This window comes from Leptodactylus fuscus, chromosome 11 (genome assembly GCF_031893055.1).
Source record: "Leptodactylus fuscus isolate aLepFus1 chromosome 11, aLepFus1.hap2, whole genome shotgun sequence".
Taxonomy (NCBI): domain Eukaryota; kingdom Metazoa; phylum Chordata; class Amphibia; order Anura; family Leptodactylidae; genus Leptodactylus; species Leptodactylus fuscus.
The window spans coordinates 5,160,098-5,182,004 of record NC_134275.1 but is presented as its reverse complement, the minus strand read 5'-3'; the positions used below and the strand labels follow the sequence as shown (position 1 = coordinate 5,182,004).

Below are 21,907 nucleotides of genomic sequence, written 5' to 3'. Positions count from 1 at the left end.
GCATATAAGGTGCACTGATTGCTCAGGAACGGCAGAGGCAACGCATTGCAGTTGTGAAAGTGATAACAGGTCCTCTATAAAGGAAAGCCATGCCATGGACATGTACCTGTGTTGCTTTTGGATTCATGGTCGGTGCTTTCCGTTTCTTTGGCTTCACTAAAATCTTGTGCTTTGCTGCAGAATTATCCAGACAGGCGACAGAACTTGGCGGCAATGTAAAATCTGCTAGAGGGAAATGGCTGGCCGGAGAGGTAGGCGACAAGAAGACATTGGAGTGCAATGGACTGGTTGGACGTGAAGATAATTCAGAGGATTCCTGTATACAGAAGAGAGAAGAAAAGCTATGACATCGGTATAGTCCTCCAGTGCAAGCCTGACCTCTAATGTAAGGATTATATAAAGGGAGGCTATGGGAGAAAACCTGCACAACATGTAAACAGTGAACATAGGAGACAACCATCTGCAAAACATGACGTGAGACTGCACTGTCCAGGGGCTCGGGTTCGCGCATGCGCGGAGGTCTATCATTGCAATTGTTACAACCATGGTGGTTAGATGACAAGGTAAGAATAGGCTTACCCTTGGTTTACATATGATATAGGTTTTCTACATACGAGAATGGACATTATATGAGTCAATGCCGTAACATTTCGCTTAACACTCAAGCCTTCCTATAATTCCGGACAAGCTCTTAAAAAGCAATGACCTCAAACACGAATGAAACAAATTCCAAAGATTGTTCCCATTCACTAGTCTGAACCTGCTTATATTATTTTATGACTCCCAGACGTTCTATATAAAAGGGGTTTTTATTAGGTTTTCTACAATGTGCCGAGTCAAGTATTACTGACGTTACAATCCGTCTCTTTGTCTCCAGCAAAACTTGTACAAAAAAAAATATATAATAGGAATGCGATATTAAATATCAATAATAATAGTATAAGATGTAAAATGTGTGTCCTAAACTATAGCTATAAAAATATCTGCTAACTACACACCTCAACGAAACACGTGGCGATACAACTCAAAGACAGAAAATGCAACAATTATGCAACAAATTGAGCTCTGAAACCTGAAAATACCGCGTGACCGAACCAATTACATGAATCATTGTCCTATGAATGCTAGAAGGATGGCATCAAGAAGGGAAAAAAACCTCTTTTCAATATTCATCCGATTTTACACTAACGGTAATTAATGTCTGTTGTTCTCATCCGTCACGGGATGAGAGCAACGGTCATTAAATAACAGAGGCAGACCCAGCCCCTCTGTCTGGTCTCCATATGCAGGACTTTTTCTTCTACATGATGTTAGCCCTGTTTTTTTGCTATTTAAAGTAACGGCCTCAGCAAAGGGCTCGAGACGTTGCTACCTGTGACATCCCGGGGTCTCTTCCTGAGGCCGCAGTGATTGGAAGGGATCCAGGACGTCACAGCCCGCAAACACTTTCACTTTCTTCATTTTCCTCGGCCCATTTCAAAAATTTTGCCTGAACAATCTCTTTACAAGGTTTTTGTGAAAAGTTGAACTATCTGCAGGGATTTGCTGGGCATTGTGTTCTTGTGTTGTGTCAGGTTTTTCTGCTGATAGTAATCACATGATGGCTGCAGCACATTTTACATTTCTCACTCAGGCAGTACAATAAGGAGTAGTCTGCGCCCCTTCCCTCCACGTTACTACTAAGGCTGGATTCACACCTGTACTGGGTTTCCATCCCCCATTCCACTTGAAAAACGCATTTTTTGGGGCATAAACCAGGCAGACCCCCTTTATGATCTATAGCAGGGGTAGGGAACCTTCTGTGAAACTACAACTCCCAGCATGCTCCAGTCACTTCCATGGGAGTTCCAAGAACAGCAGAGCAAGTATGCATGCTGGGAGTTGTAGTTTTACAACAGCTGGAGAGCCGTACATTCCCTACCCCTGGTCTATAGGGTCTGCAGGCATTCACTTTTTAAGTGGATTGGGTCTCCATTTTTCGGGTCCCTAAGCGGAACTGTAGAAGGGAAACCCAAGCGCAGGTGAGAACCTAGAGTAAGGCTTGCTTCACAGCTGTGCTTGGGTTTCTGTTCATCCAGAAGAAGATAGAAGGACATTAGATTATTATTACATTGTAAGTTCTCAGATGCGGCAGAATGTTCCGTTTCAGCAGTTTGACGATATTGTGTATGCTGTGAGGAGAATCAACCCCTCCCTCTCTATTCACTATATGAAGAGACCCCACTCCCTCCTCCTCTCACTCACTATGAACAAGTCTTACTTATTTAATGTATGAACCAATTTCCCTAGTATCGGAGTGTCGCCCGTCCATCAAAAATGCCAGTACCCCAGTGGAAGCTTCATAGGGTTGGACTCGGCACAGCAGTCCTGGCTTCATTATTATTAGATGGAAGTCATGATATTAATGTGAACAACTTATAGCTGGAAAACCTGACCATGATACGCTATGTATTGGATTCGCCATATTCAGATTCTCTGTGCGACCGTATTTCGGGACAGAGTCATGTGACTCTCCAGCCAGAACAAGGGCCTTAAATGACTTGTCAAGAAGTGAACAGAACCTAAAAGTGATTATTAGAGTTTTACGTTTTGTAAGGATCGACACAATCTGCAGAGAACATCTGGCAGCGACGTCCAGCATTTGTGCTGAGTTACTACACGCCATTAATCTTCTCCCTTTCCAGAATTATCCACAAGACAAGCTCAGCATGTGCCATCTGCCTTATAATAGTGTCTAAATGGCGCTTAATCACAAGCCGGGCATCCACTTATTATGTTTAACTTTATAGAACTGGAATTCCGAGGCCGGGCCAAGACACATCCAGAACGTCCCATCACAAGCCACAATTACGGAGCGCGCTCGTATCATTATTCACTAGGCTCTATAGTTTTTCTCCTATAATTATAAGTATGTTTTGTAGGACGACCAAGACTGTAAATGGTGGCTTTAGCTATTCTTCTTACTAAACCGTACGACTAAAATAGATCGGTATTATACACTGTGGTTTAACAAGGCGCTCGGCTTGGTTTGTGTATTTCCCGATCCAGCTACGACTACTCCTAGCAAGAGCGAACCTGCAAATCTGTGACATTCAACTGAGCCTCCTGGACATGATAGAAAGTATAGTATAGAGGGGCAACATGGTGGCTCAGTGGTTAGCACTGCAGCCTTGCAGCGCAGGAGTCCTCGGTTTGAATCCCACCAGGAACAACATCTGCAAGGTGTTTGTATGTTCTCCCCGAGTTTGTCTGGATTGTCTCCCATTCTACAAAGATATACTGATAGGAAAAACATTGTACAATGGCAATAACCAATGGCAATAACCAATAGCAATACATAGACAATGGCAATAGACAATGGCAATAACCAATGGTAACACCTAGACAATGGCAATAACCAATGGCAATACATAGACAATGGCAATAACCAATGGTAACACATAGACAATGGCAATAACCAATAGCAATACATAGACAATGGCAATAACCAATAGCAATACATAGACAATGGCAATAACAAATGGCAATACATAGACAATGGCAATAACAAATGGCAATACATAGACAATGGCAATAACAAATGGTAACACATAGACAATGGCAATACATAGACAATGGCAATAACAAATGGCAATACATAGACAATGGCAATAACAAATGGCAATACATAGACAATGGCAATAACAAATGGTAACACATAGACAATGGCAATACATAGACAATGGCAATAACAAATGGCAATACATAGACAATGGCAATAACAAATGGTAACACATAGACAATGGCAATACATAGACAATGGCAATAACAAATGGCAATACATAGACAATGGCAATAACAAATGGTAACACATAGACAATGGCAATAACCAATGGCAATACATAGACAATGGCAATAACCAATGGCAATACATAGACAATGGCAATAACAAATGGTAACACATAGACAATGGCAATACATAGACAATGGCAATAACAAATGGTAACACATAGACAATGGCAATACATAGACAATGGCAATAACAAATGGTAACACATAGACAATGGCAATACATAGACAATGGCAATAACAAATGGTAACACATAGACAATGGCAATACATAGACAATGGCAATAACCAATGGCAATACATAGACAATGGCAATAACAAATGGTAACACATAGACAATGGCAATAACCAATGGCAATACATAGACAATGGCAATAACAAATGGTAACACATAGACAATGGCAATAACCAATGGCAATACATAGACAATGGCAATAACAAATGGCAATACATAGACAATGGCAATAACAAATGGTAACACATAGACAATGGCAATAACCAATGGCAATACATAGACAATGGCAATAAGCAATGGCAATAACCAATACCTCTCAACATACTATAGGAGGTAAGGTGCATACTAGTCAATCATTGGGCGTTTGACCACTTGGGTGCCCAACAATCGAGAGAAAAGGGTCCGTCGATTTCCCCGAGACCTCCATGCCAATGGTGCAGGGGTGACTTGGTTATCACAACACAATTGACAATTCACCAAAATAAAAAGCTGGATATAAAAAAATCTGATTCCTTATCATCGAGTAAGACTTAACAATGGCACAGTACGGCCGGCAGATGCCGAAATCCTTCCCCACCAGAGACATTCTCTCTCAGCATTGTGATATTTATATGACCCCCGCCATGAGAAATCCGTAATATTAGCATTGCTTTCATTCCTCTTCCCGACATAAAAATAAACAGCGATTCATACATTTCCGGGACATTTGACATGAGTAGAATAATTTCGTTCTGACATCATACAGCACGCGTGTTCCCGCTCATTACATTACTACAAGTACAATAGACTCCGCATTTCTGGGCCATTAGGACATCCTGATATAAAGAAGCTTACTGTAGGATCTCGAAGCAGTATTAGTAATAGTCAGACACACGGACGTGAAGCGGAGCCAAGTATGAACCTTCTAGACCAGCGACGTGTCCCCCAACCCTGGGCTCAGGATCCACATGTCCAAATATAACGCCCATCATTTTACTTAAAGGGGTTGTCCCATCTCAAGGATCCTATCTATACTGGTAGCTTATGTAAATTGAAGACTTTCCCTAAATAGATTGCTTTAGAAATGCTGCTTTGTTTGCCTGCTATGCGAACTTATTCCTAATATTGTCCCGTAGGACAAGTGACGTGTCCTCCGTGATCAGATTGGCAGGTAAAAAGACAATGACCATGTAACAACAGTCTACAAATAGACCACGAAAAAAACAAGATCTAAATGTCACAACTCTATTCGAGTTCAGTCCACGCCATATTGCCAGACAGCTACTATAGGGTTTCAATCCGTCTCCCATTACATTACTATATAGTCCTATTGCCCTGTAGGGTCTCACACCAGTAACTTGTCCACTTTCAATTTATTTTCCGGGAAACTACAACGTGACACTATCACAACGTCTTACAAGTCGTCTTACAATGATCTTACATACAAGAATGTTACTTTTATCGTCATCCTTTTTATTCAGAATCTCAATGAACAAAGACAAGTCAATATTAGTAACTTAAACATGAACAGGCAAGGAATCAGTTAACATCCATGTCAATGACTCAAGACTTGGCCAGTAAACAGCCCTTGAGGAATCGAGTTGCACAATCCCGTTTCATCCTCCCCTTTCACAAAATGAGTATGTTGAAGAACAATCGCCATAAAATGTTTCCATCCGAAAAACATCTCTGTCTCCGTCTCCAGCCTTCCCACCACTTCACTTTCTACATCAATTGTTTATTTTCATACCGTCCTTCATTACGATAGGATGAGCCACAAAACATTCTGCTAAGACGTGACCCCAATTACACAAGTTTAAGAAAACAAGACCCTCACTAAGAAAACAGGAAGACTTAGTTATTGGCATGTCCAAGGTCCAGGAATACACAGATAACGAACAGTAAATCCTTCATAAACACAACTCAATGTTAAGAAAATCCGATATAGATCACATACAAGGGCAGGAGTTCGTTAGGCCTGGTTCACATCTGTGTTTGAGGTGCCCACTTGGGAACCTCTACATATATATAAAAAAAATAAAGAGGTTACATAAGGACTATAATGGGGTCCATGTGGTTTCCGTTCGGTTTCTGCATAGAGTAGAAGTGCTGCTGACATGACATCTCTCTGCATGTTTCATGCGGAAACCACATGGACCCCATTATAATCTATGGGGTTTGCATGTTTTCTTAGTATAGGTTTTCATTTGGGGGTCCTCAAGTGGAAACACGAACCGGGCCAATGTGTATTCTCGCCAGTACAGTATTGTCAAGCCAATCGACAACCCTACAGCCAATATCTGCTTGTTGTTAGAAGCCTTACAATCAGCCATTGGGTTAGTGAAAAAATGAAACGCTAATGGAGAGGAAGAAAACCCCCCACTTGTTTTCAATAGATGCCACAGATCCCAGAGGGCACACGTCATACTATCACCCCCAGCTCTAGAGGGAATAGAAGACGGACTATAGCTATAGAAGATGCAGACGGAGCAGTCACACCTGAGCCCTGGTGCCAAATGCTCCTCTGCAACAATGGACGTCACCAGGATTTTTTCGTCAGGCCCTAAGTGTCACATTACTCCAATAAAACAATGTGGTTTACACTGGAACCGAGCATACCGTACATGTCTAATGAGGTAGAAGAGATTGTAGTAGAGGAACGAACCTCTGGATGATCTCATGGGTAACCAAAAACTAAAACCAGTCAGGAAAGGGTTAACATAAATACATTTCCAGTATTAAATTTATGACATCTTATCCATATCCCCATCCAGACTCATACATACCGCTTCGTCTTCACTGTCTGTCCCTCCTAAACTTATAGAACTGCGTCTCTGTGCATTGACGGAAGACTGAGGAGGGTAAAAATAAGGATTGGTACAATTTCCAAATCAATTGCATTGATACAAGTAGAGAAAGAAACCTCAGTAGTGTTAGGGAATATTGATACAAGGGAATAATGAGCGACTATCCATATTAGATCCATCCATAGGATCCTAGGGGGCATCAACATGTGCCATGGGTTCTACACAGGATATTGATACAGGAAGACCATACTGTTACCCTTGGCAGTAAAAAGTATATATATATATATATATATATATATATATATATATATATATATATATATATATATATATATTTCATCTATAGGACCTCACGAACCAATCTCACTTATGGCCCATCGGATCTTGCTCCAGCCCCGCTATAGGACATGCCAATCTTAATAAATTCCCATCTATTGTATATCAGGTATATATCACAAGAGGTGGAGATAGAGGCTTTGTAATTGAGCTATAAGGGGAATTTGAGATTTTCAATAATATAGGTTAGAAAAAATTTAGTGTAGAAGAGTGAATGTGCAATTACTGCAATGGTGGATTCATCCCGGAATCAGTAGGCAACAAAGTCAAAGTTGAGTGGATCTAGACACGTCTGTAATGGTTCCCTACATGATCATAGACCAGAAGACCTACTTGGTCTATAGGATGCGGTGTGTGGAATTCAGTTGCTCCAAGTTTAAGTTTCACAAAATTGACGGACAGTAACGTCTTACCCTATCCAACAGAGACAGAATAAAATCCCGAATATCTAGACTTACCTTCCCCGATGCCTTGGCAAGAATCTCATGCAACGAGGTTATCTCTGGAGGACTCCTCGGCAGGCCATCATCTTCTGAAAGCGTCCCAGAATCCTCAAATTTCTTGTGGACGATGCCTTGTGGTGGAGACCCGATCCGTATATTCTGCTGAAGCTGCAGCTAAGAGATAACCCAGCACATTGTTAGATCCGCTCCTATAGAAGACGGATCATTAGCCCCGGCTGTCAGAGCCGCAGAGGAACACAGAAGAGCAGCTTTAGTGACACAAGAGACAAGATAATTTGTAAATAATTGACCTGCACCTTTGATGAAAGTCGTAATTATTTATTTACAACTACTATTATTCCTCAAAAGTATCAATGGACGTGACCATGCTACGGGAGCGCTAGGAGGACGCTGCAATGGAACGGATGTCCTGTTAGGTTACAAACATCAAATGCGTTGTTCACATGAAAGATATATTGAAACTCTATAGATTTATACCTGCAAGGCTTTCACTTTCCCGGGGGTGCATTCATGGGAGAGATCTTCCTTCACAGAACCCTCCATCTCAGAAACAAATACACTGTCGTGGGATACGGCTTTGCTCCCCATATTTCCTTTGGCCCTTTAAAATGGAACAGGTAAATATTATTCAATTTTTGGATGGCACCCAATAGGATGGAAGAATCATCAGGCCATAGATTGTAGACGGATTGTAGCAAAACGTATCACTTCCCCTTTTATACATAGAATCTATCGCTAAGATAGATCGGCCACCAATTTGGAGCGAAACTTCCTACATGTAACATGACGTATAAATAATCTTACGCTGGTTCATGGTCATCATGAAACGCGTTTGTGTTGGCTCCGGACGCACTGACATCGCCACTGGACTGGCTGGGCTTTAGGTTGCTTTCTCTGTTAGGAGTTGAAGGTTCCTTCCTTTTCTTTTTGACAAATAATTTCTTGAAGGCCTGGAATTTCGATTTCTTTTTTCCTGTTGAAAAGGAAGATTCGGATCAGAATCCTAAAAATATAAATTTCAGATTGTCAAATTAATTATACAAAGAATGAAGGAAACGATGATGAGAATTATCCTCTGTCCATCTTGTCTATCGTTCCAGGAGGCCTCTGAATACATGGAAGAAACAGAAGAGCCATTGGGTCACCGACTTCCACATGGATTGGTATTTCCATAGAATTTGCGGGCACGGTTTGGTATGATTTGTATATCCGTATTTCCCAAGCAATGGACAATGGTTGACAATGATGGTCACCGATCATCCTTATATTCGATACTAGGGCTGGGTAGCATTGGTTTTCACTAGATGTAAGGAGTCTTATCTTCAAAAAGAATCCCACAAACTAACTCACGTCACCCAAACTAGAGTTTGCTCCAGTTGGGTCACTTTCCCTCTTTAGCCAGAATTTTTTTCCGCCATAAGACTTATCTTCATTCTGTATACAACGTCACACACAGCTGAATAAATGTTCAGAACTGGGAAGAGACAGAGGGAAGGCTTCCCATAAGCAAGAATTCCCAAGACGATCATCTATAGACTCCCTTCCTGCTGCCCCTATGTCCTCTACAGATACCCCGTGAGGATCGGCGACCAAACTAACTGTATCAGGGAACGGCGAACCATCCATTTGGCAAGAGGTTCCATGTTCTGAGGCCACATGGATGTCTTCATAAGGGTAATACCCCTCCATACTGGAACAATACAGATTGGAGAAGAAGAGCGGTGCATTGTTCTGTCTTTCTATAGATAGGCGCCTCCTATGTATACGGACGCTTGGATTCTTTAGGTGTTCGAGAAATGAAACTCACATCACCTTGACGTTGTGACTAAGTCAGCTGTAAAAGTGATGTGACTAATAAGTGAGAGGTCGACAAATCTTGTAAATGTCGGCCTAATAACCGGGTGTGACTATGAGGCCTAGTCATGGGGATCGGTCTCACAGCGCAAAGAAACACAATGAACAGAATCTAAAACGAAGCGCGGCCACAAAGGAATAGCAAGAAAATACGGAGATGACTTTGCAGGACTTGTTAGGAGTAGGAAGAGAAGACTGAATATAGTGGAGGGGGAACGTTCCAGGATTAGAAAAGGGACATCAATAGTGTGGAGCTTGCTCGCTTAATAGGTTTCCATGTTTACAGACTACAAACCACGTGTAGTCTGATCTTGTGGTCATACGGATTTTCCAATTCTTTCCTTCCTGCTAATTAAGACTGTAGGACCGGATACAGATATATTTTGGGAGAAGAGCTATAGGCACAAAACAGAATTGTAACACCAAAAAAATGGCCACACGGGAAAACACAGACCTTCCACGGGACCCTGAAATGGGGTAAGGGCACAATATTAAAAGATCCCGTTAAGCAGACAACATACCAGAATAATAAAGTTAGGTGCCCTAATAAACACCCCCCTTAATGGCGGCAGAGGAAAATCTTCTGTAATAAAGGCCGTCCAATATCTAATAACATTAGCGAACGCAATGCAGGGAAGACGCGCCATTACACCGCAGTCTCCTCGCCAATAAGATCAATTTCACTGATTTCTCTTATCTAAAATGAGTTTGTTCCAACTAGATAAGCACTTTAATAATGAAGATATCTGCACCCATTAAAATGCCATTTACACAGACCGAACCGAACGGAAATTAAAATTCGGCCTCAGAGATGATCTTGGGGATTCCTTCAAGAAAATAGAACATTTCTTGTCAGGTTTAATTCTTAGTTTTATACCTACCTCATCCCGACAGTGAATTCATGATAGTGATGGTTACGGGGGCTGAGGAGTTTAATCCACCTTAGTGTGGTCGGGGAATCTGTGGGTCTCCTTGGTTTATGGGCCAGATGGAAGCTGCAAACTCAGTACTGTTACTTGCCTCTACCTGGCTCCAGCACACTCCCTGCTGATGTCGGCCATCTTCAATGATGGACCAGACGTCACTTGAGCCGGGACTTGAATCGCGACGTGTAAGGACACAATCCTCGGCCCTCGTGACATCTGGGACGTCACCAAATAGGCCTGAAGCCTGCCTGAGCACAGGAGAGGTAAGTAACAGGTTTTTTTTTCATCTTAACCTCACCTCCCCTGGGCCTCCAGTCATTATACTCAGAGTCTGATCGTGTTTGTGGGGATGGCGGCCTTACTTACTGATCCCTCTCCTGATCACAGCGACCTCTGCAGAAGGGGAAGGCGCAGGCAGCCATGAGCAGGAGCCAGGATCGGTAAGTAAATGAGGCTCATTACCTGCAGCTGGGCCCTGTAATGTCCATGCCCTGTGGCAGCCTCTACCGCAGCTACCTCAATAGTTACGCCCCTGACCCCCAGTGTGTTTGGGCATAGTTGGGGGGCGCCCAGGACTCTGGTTATTTTATGGTCTGTAGGTAAATTTCCAGTCGCTGTCCTATAATAGATCATATGGAAATTAAACACCGTCTTAGAGAAATCCTTTACAGTTTGGGGAATGAATAAAATCAGGACAGGGATTTGGAAACAAGTAAATTGCTCAGTTTGTCAGTGACGGGCCACGGCCTATATCACATGCCCATACTAATAGGAAGGCTCTCCTAGTATGCGATCACAGAGATCAGAGCGACGCCGGGCTATGTACGCCTGCTAGGACACACGCTATATATAACCCGCACCTCCCTCCTTCAGGTTCTGCCTTTCGGCTTGTTAAGGGCCATAATTTGACGCTCGGCATAAACAAGCGCTCAGCTCGGCCCGGTCTCACATCTACCACAATCTGTTCTGCAGACGTCTTCCCATAGACTTCTGGCAACATAAAACAATGATCTATAGGAATATACTGGAGAGAAACACATGGACGTCTACAAGGCAGCTGCGGCATTGAAGGGAGTTTATCCTCCGCATTCTTCTAAGGCCAGAACTTGGAATAAACAACTAGAAGTAAATAACATGGCTGACAGATGAGCGGAGCGCGGCGTCGCGTCCTGCTGGACCAGATACAGGGCTTGTGCTGGTAACGTGTTCTGCGGTTCTGGCATCCGTCTCTGGTGTCAGAAAACTCCGCACTAAAAAAGGTAGCGGCTCGACCACTGTTTACACCAGGCCGTAAAAACATCGAACGTCACATGGAGCAAATATCAGAGCTTGTCATAACATTATGCTGGCTCCATGTAAGCGTTACATCACACCCTCATCCTCAAATCAACTCTGAAGTTAAAGGCAGTGTTTTCTATATACCCCTGCAGATGGAGGATCAAATACTAACATACATATACTAACACAAATATTCCGACGTTTCCGCAGCTTTCAAGCTGGCCTGCCGCTGAACTTGTTCCTTGCACCGTGCCTGTGATTGTTCCAGCATCTCACTGGGACACCATATAATGAGCATGTTGTTGGCGTCAATAATCCGGCTGCTCTAAGTCACTTGGTGCCTATCTTGCTCAATCCTCCTCAGCTCCGCTTGAGGAGAAGTCTGTTGACTTCTGGCTACCTTCATAACTGTCTCTGTTTGAGAATTTTGCGACAAATTAGATTTTTGTTTTCCCAGCATGTTTAAAATTGAGAAACTGCCAATATGGATTAAAGAGGTTTTTCAATCTCAGTGTCTTAGCACGCTGCCTGCAGTGTCTGCTTCTCACTTCTTGTATTTCTCTCCTCCACCCTCTGGCTGAACGGGACACAGAACACTTATGCAGATCAGATAATATGCAGATGCTTGTACACAATGGACTCAGTGTTATCTGTGTGTTTACATAGAGAGATAACAGACCTGGCTTTACCAGCAAAGTGCAATTGTCTGAATTGTCCTGCAGTTTAACATAATATATGAACATAAATTCATAACAGTTGTGAAGCCATGTCATTTATCGGGATAAAATATGTTAATCGAGGTTACAATCTATCTATGTGCCAAATTTCATCCAAATCTGTTTCAGCTGTTTTTGTGTGATTGAGTAACAAATATACACACACACACACACACACACACACACACACACACACATCCCCATTACATTTCATTATTCTGTATACATATCTATATCCACTCATCTGTGTGGCTACCTCTTCATTTGCTACAGCTGCAAAATAGATGCAGGTCCCAGAGATTGGGCCAAAATGGCTGCCCAAAGGGGATTTGGGTGCAAGTTTTCTTGAAAAACAAAATGCAGAATATCTGTATATACCCAACCATGGAGGTAACAGTATATAGAGTCATTCTAGTACTCTGGGAAGCTATAAGGTGACTAAGAAGAGGTGGTGCTGTGTTTCAGAGCCTGGCTGTAGAGACTGATGCACGGGGCCTCGGGGCAGTCATTGTATGACACACGGATTGTCCGTATCGGTTTGTTCTCCATTGTTCTATCAAATAACACAACAGAGGTTAGAAGTCACTACTGCGCATATCTTATATCGCCATATAATATCGCCTGAAAAGGAAAGTTGTTCAAAATTAGACCAAACCACCTCAAAAACCAAAACACAACAAGACATTGCCGACGTCTCGCACAGTTTGTTCTACCTGGATATAAGCTCAAAGACTGCAAAGATTTTGGAGATATGGCCATACATGCTACAGTATATGCACCCATCCCCCCCTCCCCCCTTATGAAGTTGATAGATAATGCATTCCTAGCTTTTCGGCCAGCTTCTCATTTTCTGGCGGCGTTTGTGTCATTAATACATTTCATAACAGAATTTATTAACAGATTTCGTCTCCTTTCCATGAAATCCTCTCTCAGTCTCGGTCCCCTGTTTCTCTATTGGCACTGGAGATCTTCAGACGAAAAAGACAGGGGAGTTTGTGTGTATTACCAAGACCATGAGGATGGGGGCGCTACAAACACTTGTATCTGAGGCAACATAAAAAATAAGTCCTACATAAGATGTAATATAACAATATCTATCTGTATTATTTCCAGAGATATCAGCAGTTGGAAACACAGACTATAGGAGACGGCTGTACCCCAACATTGGGGATAGAAGTCTTTAACGAAAAAAACCTCTTACCAGAACATTCTTCGTGGCTCTCTTCAGGGTCTGCAGTCCGGGTTCCTTCTGGAATATTTGCCGCCATAATTGCATCACTATTTAGAAAGAAAAAACAAAACAAAAACACATTGAATTGATTTTTGTACTCCAAAAATGACTCCTCATTAGTTCAGTGTTTGCATCACAACCTTCTATGTTGCATTGAATACATTGCATTAAGTATCTAGAGCAGACGATGGGGGTCGGGGGTCCTAAACTATTTCCTATCGACAATGATTTAATAACAGTGGAGGGCAAAGCAACGTCCAGTAAGGTGCAAAGAAAGGCGAAAACAAAGCGACATGTGTTGGTCAAGCTTTGCACTTCTGACGCTTCGAGCTCTTCTACGTTTCTTCTTTTCCATAAACAGCGACTTTCTTACTCTTATACTGGGGAAGGTTTTGTATCTCAGCACCAATCACTAAAACGAGGTAAGTTGTACAAGACAGCGTATGTCCGAGTATCGCACCGCTGCACAAGTTATACCATGCAACCACTTCAAGTACTAAGACACGCCACCTTACATACAGTATATGATCAGCAGCTGGTAGAGCAGGAACGCTGCGCCCGCACATCCCTACAGTCAGCAATGCTCCAGATCACACGGGGGCAGTTATGGAGGTGTCACCAGAGCTGATCTGTCACATCTGTTCGAAATATCCAGTCCAGTTATAGGAATGCTCTAGAAGGATGGTCCGTCCCAAAGCGGTTTCAGGATCTGTATTAGTCTGTAAGTTTATAAGGTTTGTAGCGAGCCGGATATACATCACAAGGCCGTGCACTGACAAAATAAAAGGTGCACAAGACTATATATGTAATGGAAAGTATTTAATGCACCAAGTAGAGGGGTTTAGGGTTCGTTCTGACGCTAAATCCAGCTCAGAATCCGCCCCCTCCCAATAGAGGTCTATGTAGATCGCTAGCTTCCTTTTTTCCATGAGTGGTATGTTCTGGGTCACGGAAATAAGAAGCGAGCTGCCCTTTCTTCAGGCGGATTCCGCGGCTGTGTCCGCCTCGTGACAGCACCCTCCGGACTAGGCCCATTCATTTGGGCTTACTCCTTCTCGCATCAGAATCAGGACCATAATACGCAGTCCCGTGCCCCGTGTGATCGAGGCCTAAAGGGGTGAGTGAAAAAATAAAAAGGAGACGCTCACCTACCCCTGCAGGAGAAGCCACTCAAGTTACTGGTCCCAGCAATCTCATGTAGGGGACATCACTGCTAATATGTCACCCATACCCAAAATGTGATCATTGTGACATGTGCTCTTGATTTATTTATTTTTTAAGCCCCCCTCCCCCACCAGTTTGTTCAGTTGGCCCCGTATAGCACATAGCTGGCATATCCCTAACTATAACTATATACTCCCTGTAATATATAGACCTGTGGTGGCGGCTGACAATCTGCAGTTTAGTAAATTATTCTGCAGAATTTTATTGCAAATTTCACCCTTTGCATTTTTACAATCCCTGCAAATTGGATGGGCCTTTAGTAAATCTCATCCACACGATGCTAAAGGATATCCATAGCAGAAACTGACATAATCCAGGTCTTAAATCTGCAAGACACGGTAACTTATGCAGAAGATTGCAATTGGAGATTTCACCTTTGGCTCTGCAAAGAGGGAAATCTGCAACATTTAATGAATTAAAGGGGTTGACTAAGAATTTTTGCTTTCATGGCGCATCCTTAGGATCTGATTGATCGGGGGGATAGATGGCCCGTGCATGGATCAGCCGTACAGGACCCCTGAACTATACAAAAGATGGAGCCGGCAGTGGAAATGATCAATTTTAATATCCACATTAAGACATCGGCTAAGACTTGTTTCTGGGGTCCTCGGTATAAGGTTTATATGAGACAATGTTCCTACAAAGCCCCGGTGGGAAAAGTCTCCTTATGAATAATTCCAGTGGAGATTTTTCTAATCCAAGTTCCCCAGTCGGACGGATTCCACTAATAAAACTGGTAATGAATGAATTTTCCTTTTCTTTATAGAGACATCACTAAGACGGATGGACGCTGACTTCTTACTACATTCAGAGGTCTGTCCAATTCTGCAAGTTCTGCCAGAAAGTGTTAAAAATCTCCAAAGTTTCTCAAGCTGGGCTGTCTGGATGTAATGGAGAGCAGCTGGCGAGGACGAATTGTTTTTCGAAAAATGTAACAAGAGGAAATGCCTTTGGTGCAAAGGGTCACGTCCAGTCTGTAATTACATAGAAAAGGAACAAAAACACAAACTAACAAGGGACAAGGATATTGTACACCGGCCCGGCACATGGTTTACAGCAGGTCAAGCTAATGACTCAGATAATGGAGGGAAACCTACAACGCCGAAGAACACGGCACACGTTACACCTCAGATACTGGATCAAAACAGACTGAATATACCAACCTCACGTACCTTTCACACCTTTCATGTGCCCCAGTGCAAGAAAAGCACAATTGCTGCCAGGGCATCAAGTACTGGCAGCAATGGGCATATACAAATACCGTATACAGCTATATACACATACCGTATCCAGCTAATCTAATCCTAGGATGGATCCTTAATATGTGATCAGAGGGTTCTTATACTCAGGACCCCCATTTATTAGTGGCTTTCATCATGTGGCCTCTTTGCTCTTCAGTCCAATTTAAGCGAATGGGGCTGAGCCGCAAAACCAAGCACAACACCTGCTCAATGTGGGGAGGCCACAGCGATCCTCCGAAGACTGAGGTCTCTACAAATGGCTGATCAGTGAAGGTGCCAAGTGTTGGACCACCACCAATTTGATATTGACAACTTATCCTAGAAATAAGTCGGCTATATCTCCTTGCTACACTGTATAGCATTCGGCCAATCAACGCTGGTTCTGAATCGAATATTTCCTGCAAATAGCGAATACCGTAGTATTCTATCCAATACCTACTCGATCATCTCTAACCATTATATGACTCCATCAGCAGGAATAAGTAAATGTTGGTTGGATCTTGGGGTCTTTAAACAATAGGAAAAAACATGAAACGCACATTGCAGTAAAGTATCAGAAAGGGCAAAACGACAGCCAAAGAAAAGCCGGCGAGTACAGGAAGCCCCGAGTACGTTCCTGACGTTCCTGACTCAGCAGGTCGCATTCAACCTTGTGGATCCAACATCAAAAGACTAAAACCAATGCAGAACTTTATCGCTTCCTTTCCCGTGACCCACCCGAGCCTATAAAAACTTCCTGCAAGATCCAGACAGTAAAACCTACAGGTCTGTAACACACACAGATCCAAAACAAGCCACATACGGTACGAGTTTCGCAATGTAACACAGTGATATGCAAGTCACCAAATGGTTACTATGTAACCTTGTGCTACAATGTGAACCACCATAATACAGAAGATAGAAAGTAACGACAGGGGAAGAAGGAAAAAGGAGCAGAGAAATGGAAGAAAATGGTAACATGAATTTAGAATTAAACTTGTCACTATTGGCCTAATGTTATAACTAGGGAACAGAATGAACCGCACAGGGTAAGGAATCCAATAATGTCACCCTGGGCAGTTACTCAGCTGAATAGGAGGACAGGACACCCAATGGACCCCATTATAGTCAACGGGGTCTGCCGGACTCTGTATGCAACCGGTCTGGCTCTCAGTCGTTTGGGTTCCCTAATGGACCCAACCGATGGTGATCCGGCAATAGTGTGATTCTAGCATAATGAATTTTGGTTAACGACTATGCAAAATAGCTGTTATTCCCAGATTATGCAAGTAGGTTTTATGAAAAAAAAAAAAAAAAAAAAAAAAAGATGCATTGATCTATAGGGAGCTACCTCCCAAAAGGTGGTGCTAGAGCACGTCCCTCTATTCCATACTTAAAAACGTAAGTAAATAGGAAGCTTGATCATCACTATAGGGCTATAGGTTGCACATTTGTCTTCATCCAACCTCATCCACTAGGTTACATGTTTGAGACCTGGGAAAACTAAACCCAATTTTTTGAGTCTATAGGACGTTTCTTCTCTAAAACAGTTGTAATACCCAAAGCACAATGTACAAGCTCAACACTGAGATGACGCAGACAAGTCCCAGCTGATATCAACCCATCCAACATGACACATCGTGAATAGGCAGCACATGTCAGTAGGTAACCTGTAACTAAGTAGGACAAATCTCTGGGTTCAGAATAAATCTACATCAATTGTTTCCCAAAAATTCTAAGTCAGCATAAAACTAATCTAGAATTTGGAAAGCAAGTCCACTTTGCCCGCACCGGGAGGCATTAGATAGGTCTCATTATAGTCTACTTCCATATTAACCTGCAAAACCCCTGAATCAGAAATGTAGAGAAAACAACGATACGTCCCAAAGTGTTCTGTCCCAGTCCAAGGCTCATGCACGAAAGGAGACCATAAGCATTAGACGGAGAATACAAGTGATAAAATCTGACGGATACAGAGTGGCCCCCGGCTGGACCCGCCACCAGTGTTAAATGTCCCATAAACAAGCAGGACAAGGAAAGCCGGCCAGAATTCCTGGATCAAGCTCCCGTCTCTGGAATGAAACGTATCACTGAATAACAAAGAGCATAACATGTGCACAGTACCCAAGGTCTGCACCGAACGCCAAAGTTACTCTGCAAGCTCTAGGTTATCTATCTACGCCATTATAACATCGTTACCTTCATTATTGATCGGACCTCTGTCTTCCTCACCATTGCTGCCCAATGTCCCTTGAGTTGCCATACACTACAGATCGCTATGGTCTGAATGCTCGTTGTGCTGCCACAACCCCATAGACCCGTCCAGCTCAGCACGTCCTCTCCTACATGTATTCCCCATAGGGCGAGAGGAGTTCACCATTATTAGATATCTCTGACGGCGACTTCTCTCCCCGGAGGACGAAAGGATCAGGTGTCGAATTCAACAAGTACAAATCATTCTTCTCCAGCATCTGAGCTCGAAATTGGTAAATCCTCCATATACATTAGATCCAGCTCAAGATAAATTATCTGGTGTGATTGACATTAATCGGATACAGTGGCGTAACTACCGCGGAGGAGGCAGCGGCCACAGGGCCCGGGACATTAGGAGGTTGGTGACAGTCCCTACCGCTGCGTTTTTTTCTTTTTTTCTTAATAGGCCAATACTGGCTGGAGTCCTGCCGGTAACGGGCCCGATTTACTTACCGATCCTGGCTGGGCCGGGACCGGTGACACCGCGGGCCCCGCAAAGATTATTATTATACTCGGAAGTTTTTGCAGATAATAGCGCGTGCAAGAATGCGTAGGAGGGGGGTCGGTCAAGGTCTTCGAAGTTGGTGTTGGTCGGGGAGGGGGGGCCATGTCAAAAGTTCACCAGGGGGCCCTGTCATTCCTAGTTACGCCACTGATCGGATATGTATAACCATATTGCAGCAAGTCCCCTCAAGTCACAAAATGCCTCAAAGTTTATGATCCTACAATGTGCGGAACTATTAAGAGCAATGACATTACCTGCTGACTACAATGGGAGCTCCAGAACCAACATCCAGCTACGGAGTAATCTGTGGACGGTCTAGGTGTTGTGTATAGTACAAGTCCTATAAGCGGTCCTATATAGCCTACAGGGACCACCTGTCGCCCGTCCACAGATTAGATCTCTGGATTCAGTTGGTACATGAAGTATTTTACAGCCCTTATTCATGTCAATAGGGGCCATAAACTAATCTAAGTTCCAGGTGAATATTTGAGACACAACATTGTGAGAAGAGGCAACGCACCTACATGTCAGGACAGTCAGACTAGTGTGTGTGTGTGTGGGGGGGGTCATTGACTCCCTAAGTACAACTCCACTGCCTTAATAAGAACCTTTAATGCCTTTTATATGGACTGGGCTCACTTAGAAATCAATGAAACTAATGCAAATGCAAGGTTTAGGAATTGTCTATAACAGATCGGACGTAGAATTCTGCAGTGGCTGTAGGAGCAGATCCGGATACAATGTATCAGTATGAGGCTCCAGCATAGAGGGACAGGAGACAATCAGAAAGGAGACGGGGCAGGACATGAAGAGCTTTGGTTTCAGATATCTGCATATGGAGCACTGTGCGTTTCACCCATGTAGTCTACTATACAGTATCCATCTGGGCTTGTCTTCATTGCTATGCACCAAGCCCTCATCTATGGTGCTATAAGTCATGGTACAGAAAGGAAAAGTGAACAGGAGGAGAATCATATAATACTGAAGTTTGTCAGTGCAGGCGCAGAGTCCAAACAGGACCTCAGGTTTCCCTATAGGAATATATGGTGCATGGCCATAGGGACACATGGCTCCAATAAGCATAGGAGCAGATACAGCCTCCTGCCACTTCTAAGCTGGACTATAGGGGGAACAAGTCATAGGGTAAAAAAAAAAAAAAAAAATCGCCATCACATAGAGCCATCAGAACTGCAAACTCCGGACCCCCTCCCACCAACAACATATAGATCTCCACCAGATGCTCATGGCACAAGTGCACGAGTCATCCACTGGCTCCCAGGTTACAAAAAGATAAGATATCTGCAAAAGGTCTAGTTCTCTTTACTAGGCTCCATAGGATGGCGCAACATAGTCCATTACGCTATTCCATACCATTTTGTGGTATACTGATGAATACCAGCCAAATGGAGGCCAACATTGTCTGGGTCTATGGGCATATATGGGCACGGACAAGGGCACGGCTTCGGTTTATAATGGAAACTACAATGCATTGGCGAGTTCTATTCGTGTTCAGTCCCTTCTTCCAAGGACAGTAACTATAACATAACATGTAGATATTTATCCTTCTAAATACTATGGAATTAGTTCCGGAGGTTCAGACATGTGGATATTACCTTAAATGTCACTATAAAACAACATGCACATAGGAAAATCCTCCGCCATCTACAATCGCTCCTTTATTCTCGGCAGTCGTTGGCACACGACGCACTTCAGAAAATATTCTACCTTTACCGTCGGCTTCCTTCATGTTGGTGGATTTTATAAGACACCTCCAGGAACCCTCCTCCCTCCTGGAAGCAAAGTTTACATACTTTCACTTGGGCAGAAATGAATCTCCTCCACCAATCCCACAAGACCAGGAATGGATCTGTTCCAAATTATCAGGGCGCAGATGTTTCCTGCCAACATTTTTGGGTTAATAAGATTCAGCCCGTACGGGTAAGGTGTGCAAAGGGTTTCAAACTTTTTCTATCTTGTTTTAATCTGCCTCTACGCTCGTGCCAAGAACTACACGAGTACAAGCGAGGAGACTGGAGACTTATAAAGTGTCAGGTTCTCCATAACCCATAGAGAGAGGAACCATGGAGGACCACGGAGGAGGACTGAGACATCTGCGGCCATGCAATAAGAACATGAAGGGAACAACATAAACCTCCCCTGGAATATTGAGAATGGTCACATTATAACAGGGCCAAGGATTGTAAACTGGTGATGGAGTGGAGAAAAACATACAACTGGGTAATCACTGGGACCCCACCAATCACTCGTATGGGGGTCTGAAGCCCTAGTTTTACAAACCATAATGAGGACTCCTCTAAAAGGCAATCTGTTACAGAACCCGACCCCACAGATACACAAGTTAGGGTCACCAGAATACAATGGTTTCCTCCCCCATGTGAATTGCCGAGATATCACCATTTTTGTCGATCTAAAGATGAAGCAACAAGGGAGTTGCCATTGCTCCAAAGTGGTAAGTGGCGATGCCATCATTGCTCCAAAGAGGTAAGCGGCGATGCCATCATTGCTCCAAAGAGCTCATCTTCATATGGATACATAAAGGCAACATTTTGGCAGAGGAGCCACCAATTCCCAAGGGGAAAATAGGGTTTGATTCAAGCAGCCGTAACCTATCTATCTGCAGGACAGGGTCGATCTGATGGGTTATGGGGACAGACTCCCTATAATGGGAAAGAACTATGATCAACGGTCTCCATCAGCCCCAAAGACATGGAGCAGCAGGGCACACATAGAACCAACGCTTCATTGGGGTTGTAGTGAAGAGTCATTGGGAGTTTGGGGTCCCCATCAGACATTTATCACCTATTCCACGGATAGGTTTTCTTTTAGGCAGTTTCATACATATCCCCCAATATAGGGGCAACACAGTGGCTCAGTGGTTAGCACTGCAGCCTTGCAGCACTGGGATCCTGGGTTCGAATCCCACCAGGAACAACATCTGCAAGGAGTTTGTATGTGTTTGCCTGGATTTCCTCCCAGACATACTGATAGGAAAAACCATTACATATCCCCCTATGTGTCCCTACAAAAAGA

General features: G+C 43.3%; 1 protein-coding gene across 3 annotated transcripts in view; it reads right to left on the bottom strand.

Moving 5' to 3' along the window:
- KIAA1210 (KIAA1210 ortholog) overlaps positions 1-21,907 on the bottom strand; it is a 44,636-nt gene that overhangs the window by 6,487 nt on the left and 16,242 nt on the right. For all 3 annotated transcript variants that reach the window (XM_075259426.1, XM_075259425.1, XM_075259428.1), the window contains exons 2-7: positions 13,625-13,701; positions 8,454-8,622; positions 8,127-8,250; positions 7,644-7,802; positions 6,829-6,894; positions 107-316 (exon numbers count right to left, since the gene is read on the bottom strand). In XM_075259426.1, the coding sequence (XP_075115527.1) occupies positions 107-316; positions 6,829-6,894; positions 7,644-7,802; positions 8,127-8,250; positions 8,454-8,622; positions 13,625-13,691 (795 nt within the window). In that variant the 5' untranslated portion in view covers positions 13,692-13,701. The remainder of the gene's footprint in view (positions 1-106; positions 317-6,828; positions 6,895-7,643; positions 7,803-8,126; positions 8,251-8,453; positions 8,623-13,624; positions 13,702-21,907) is intronic.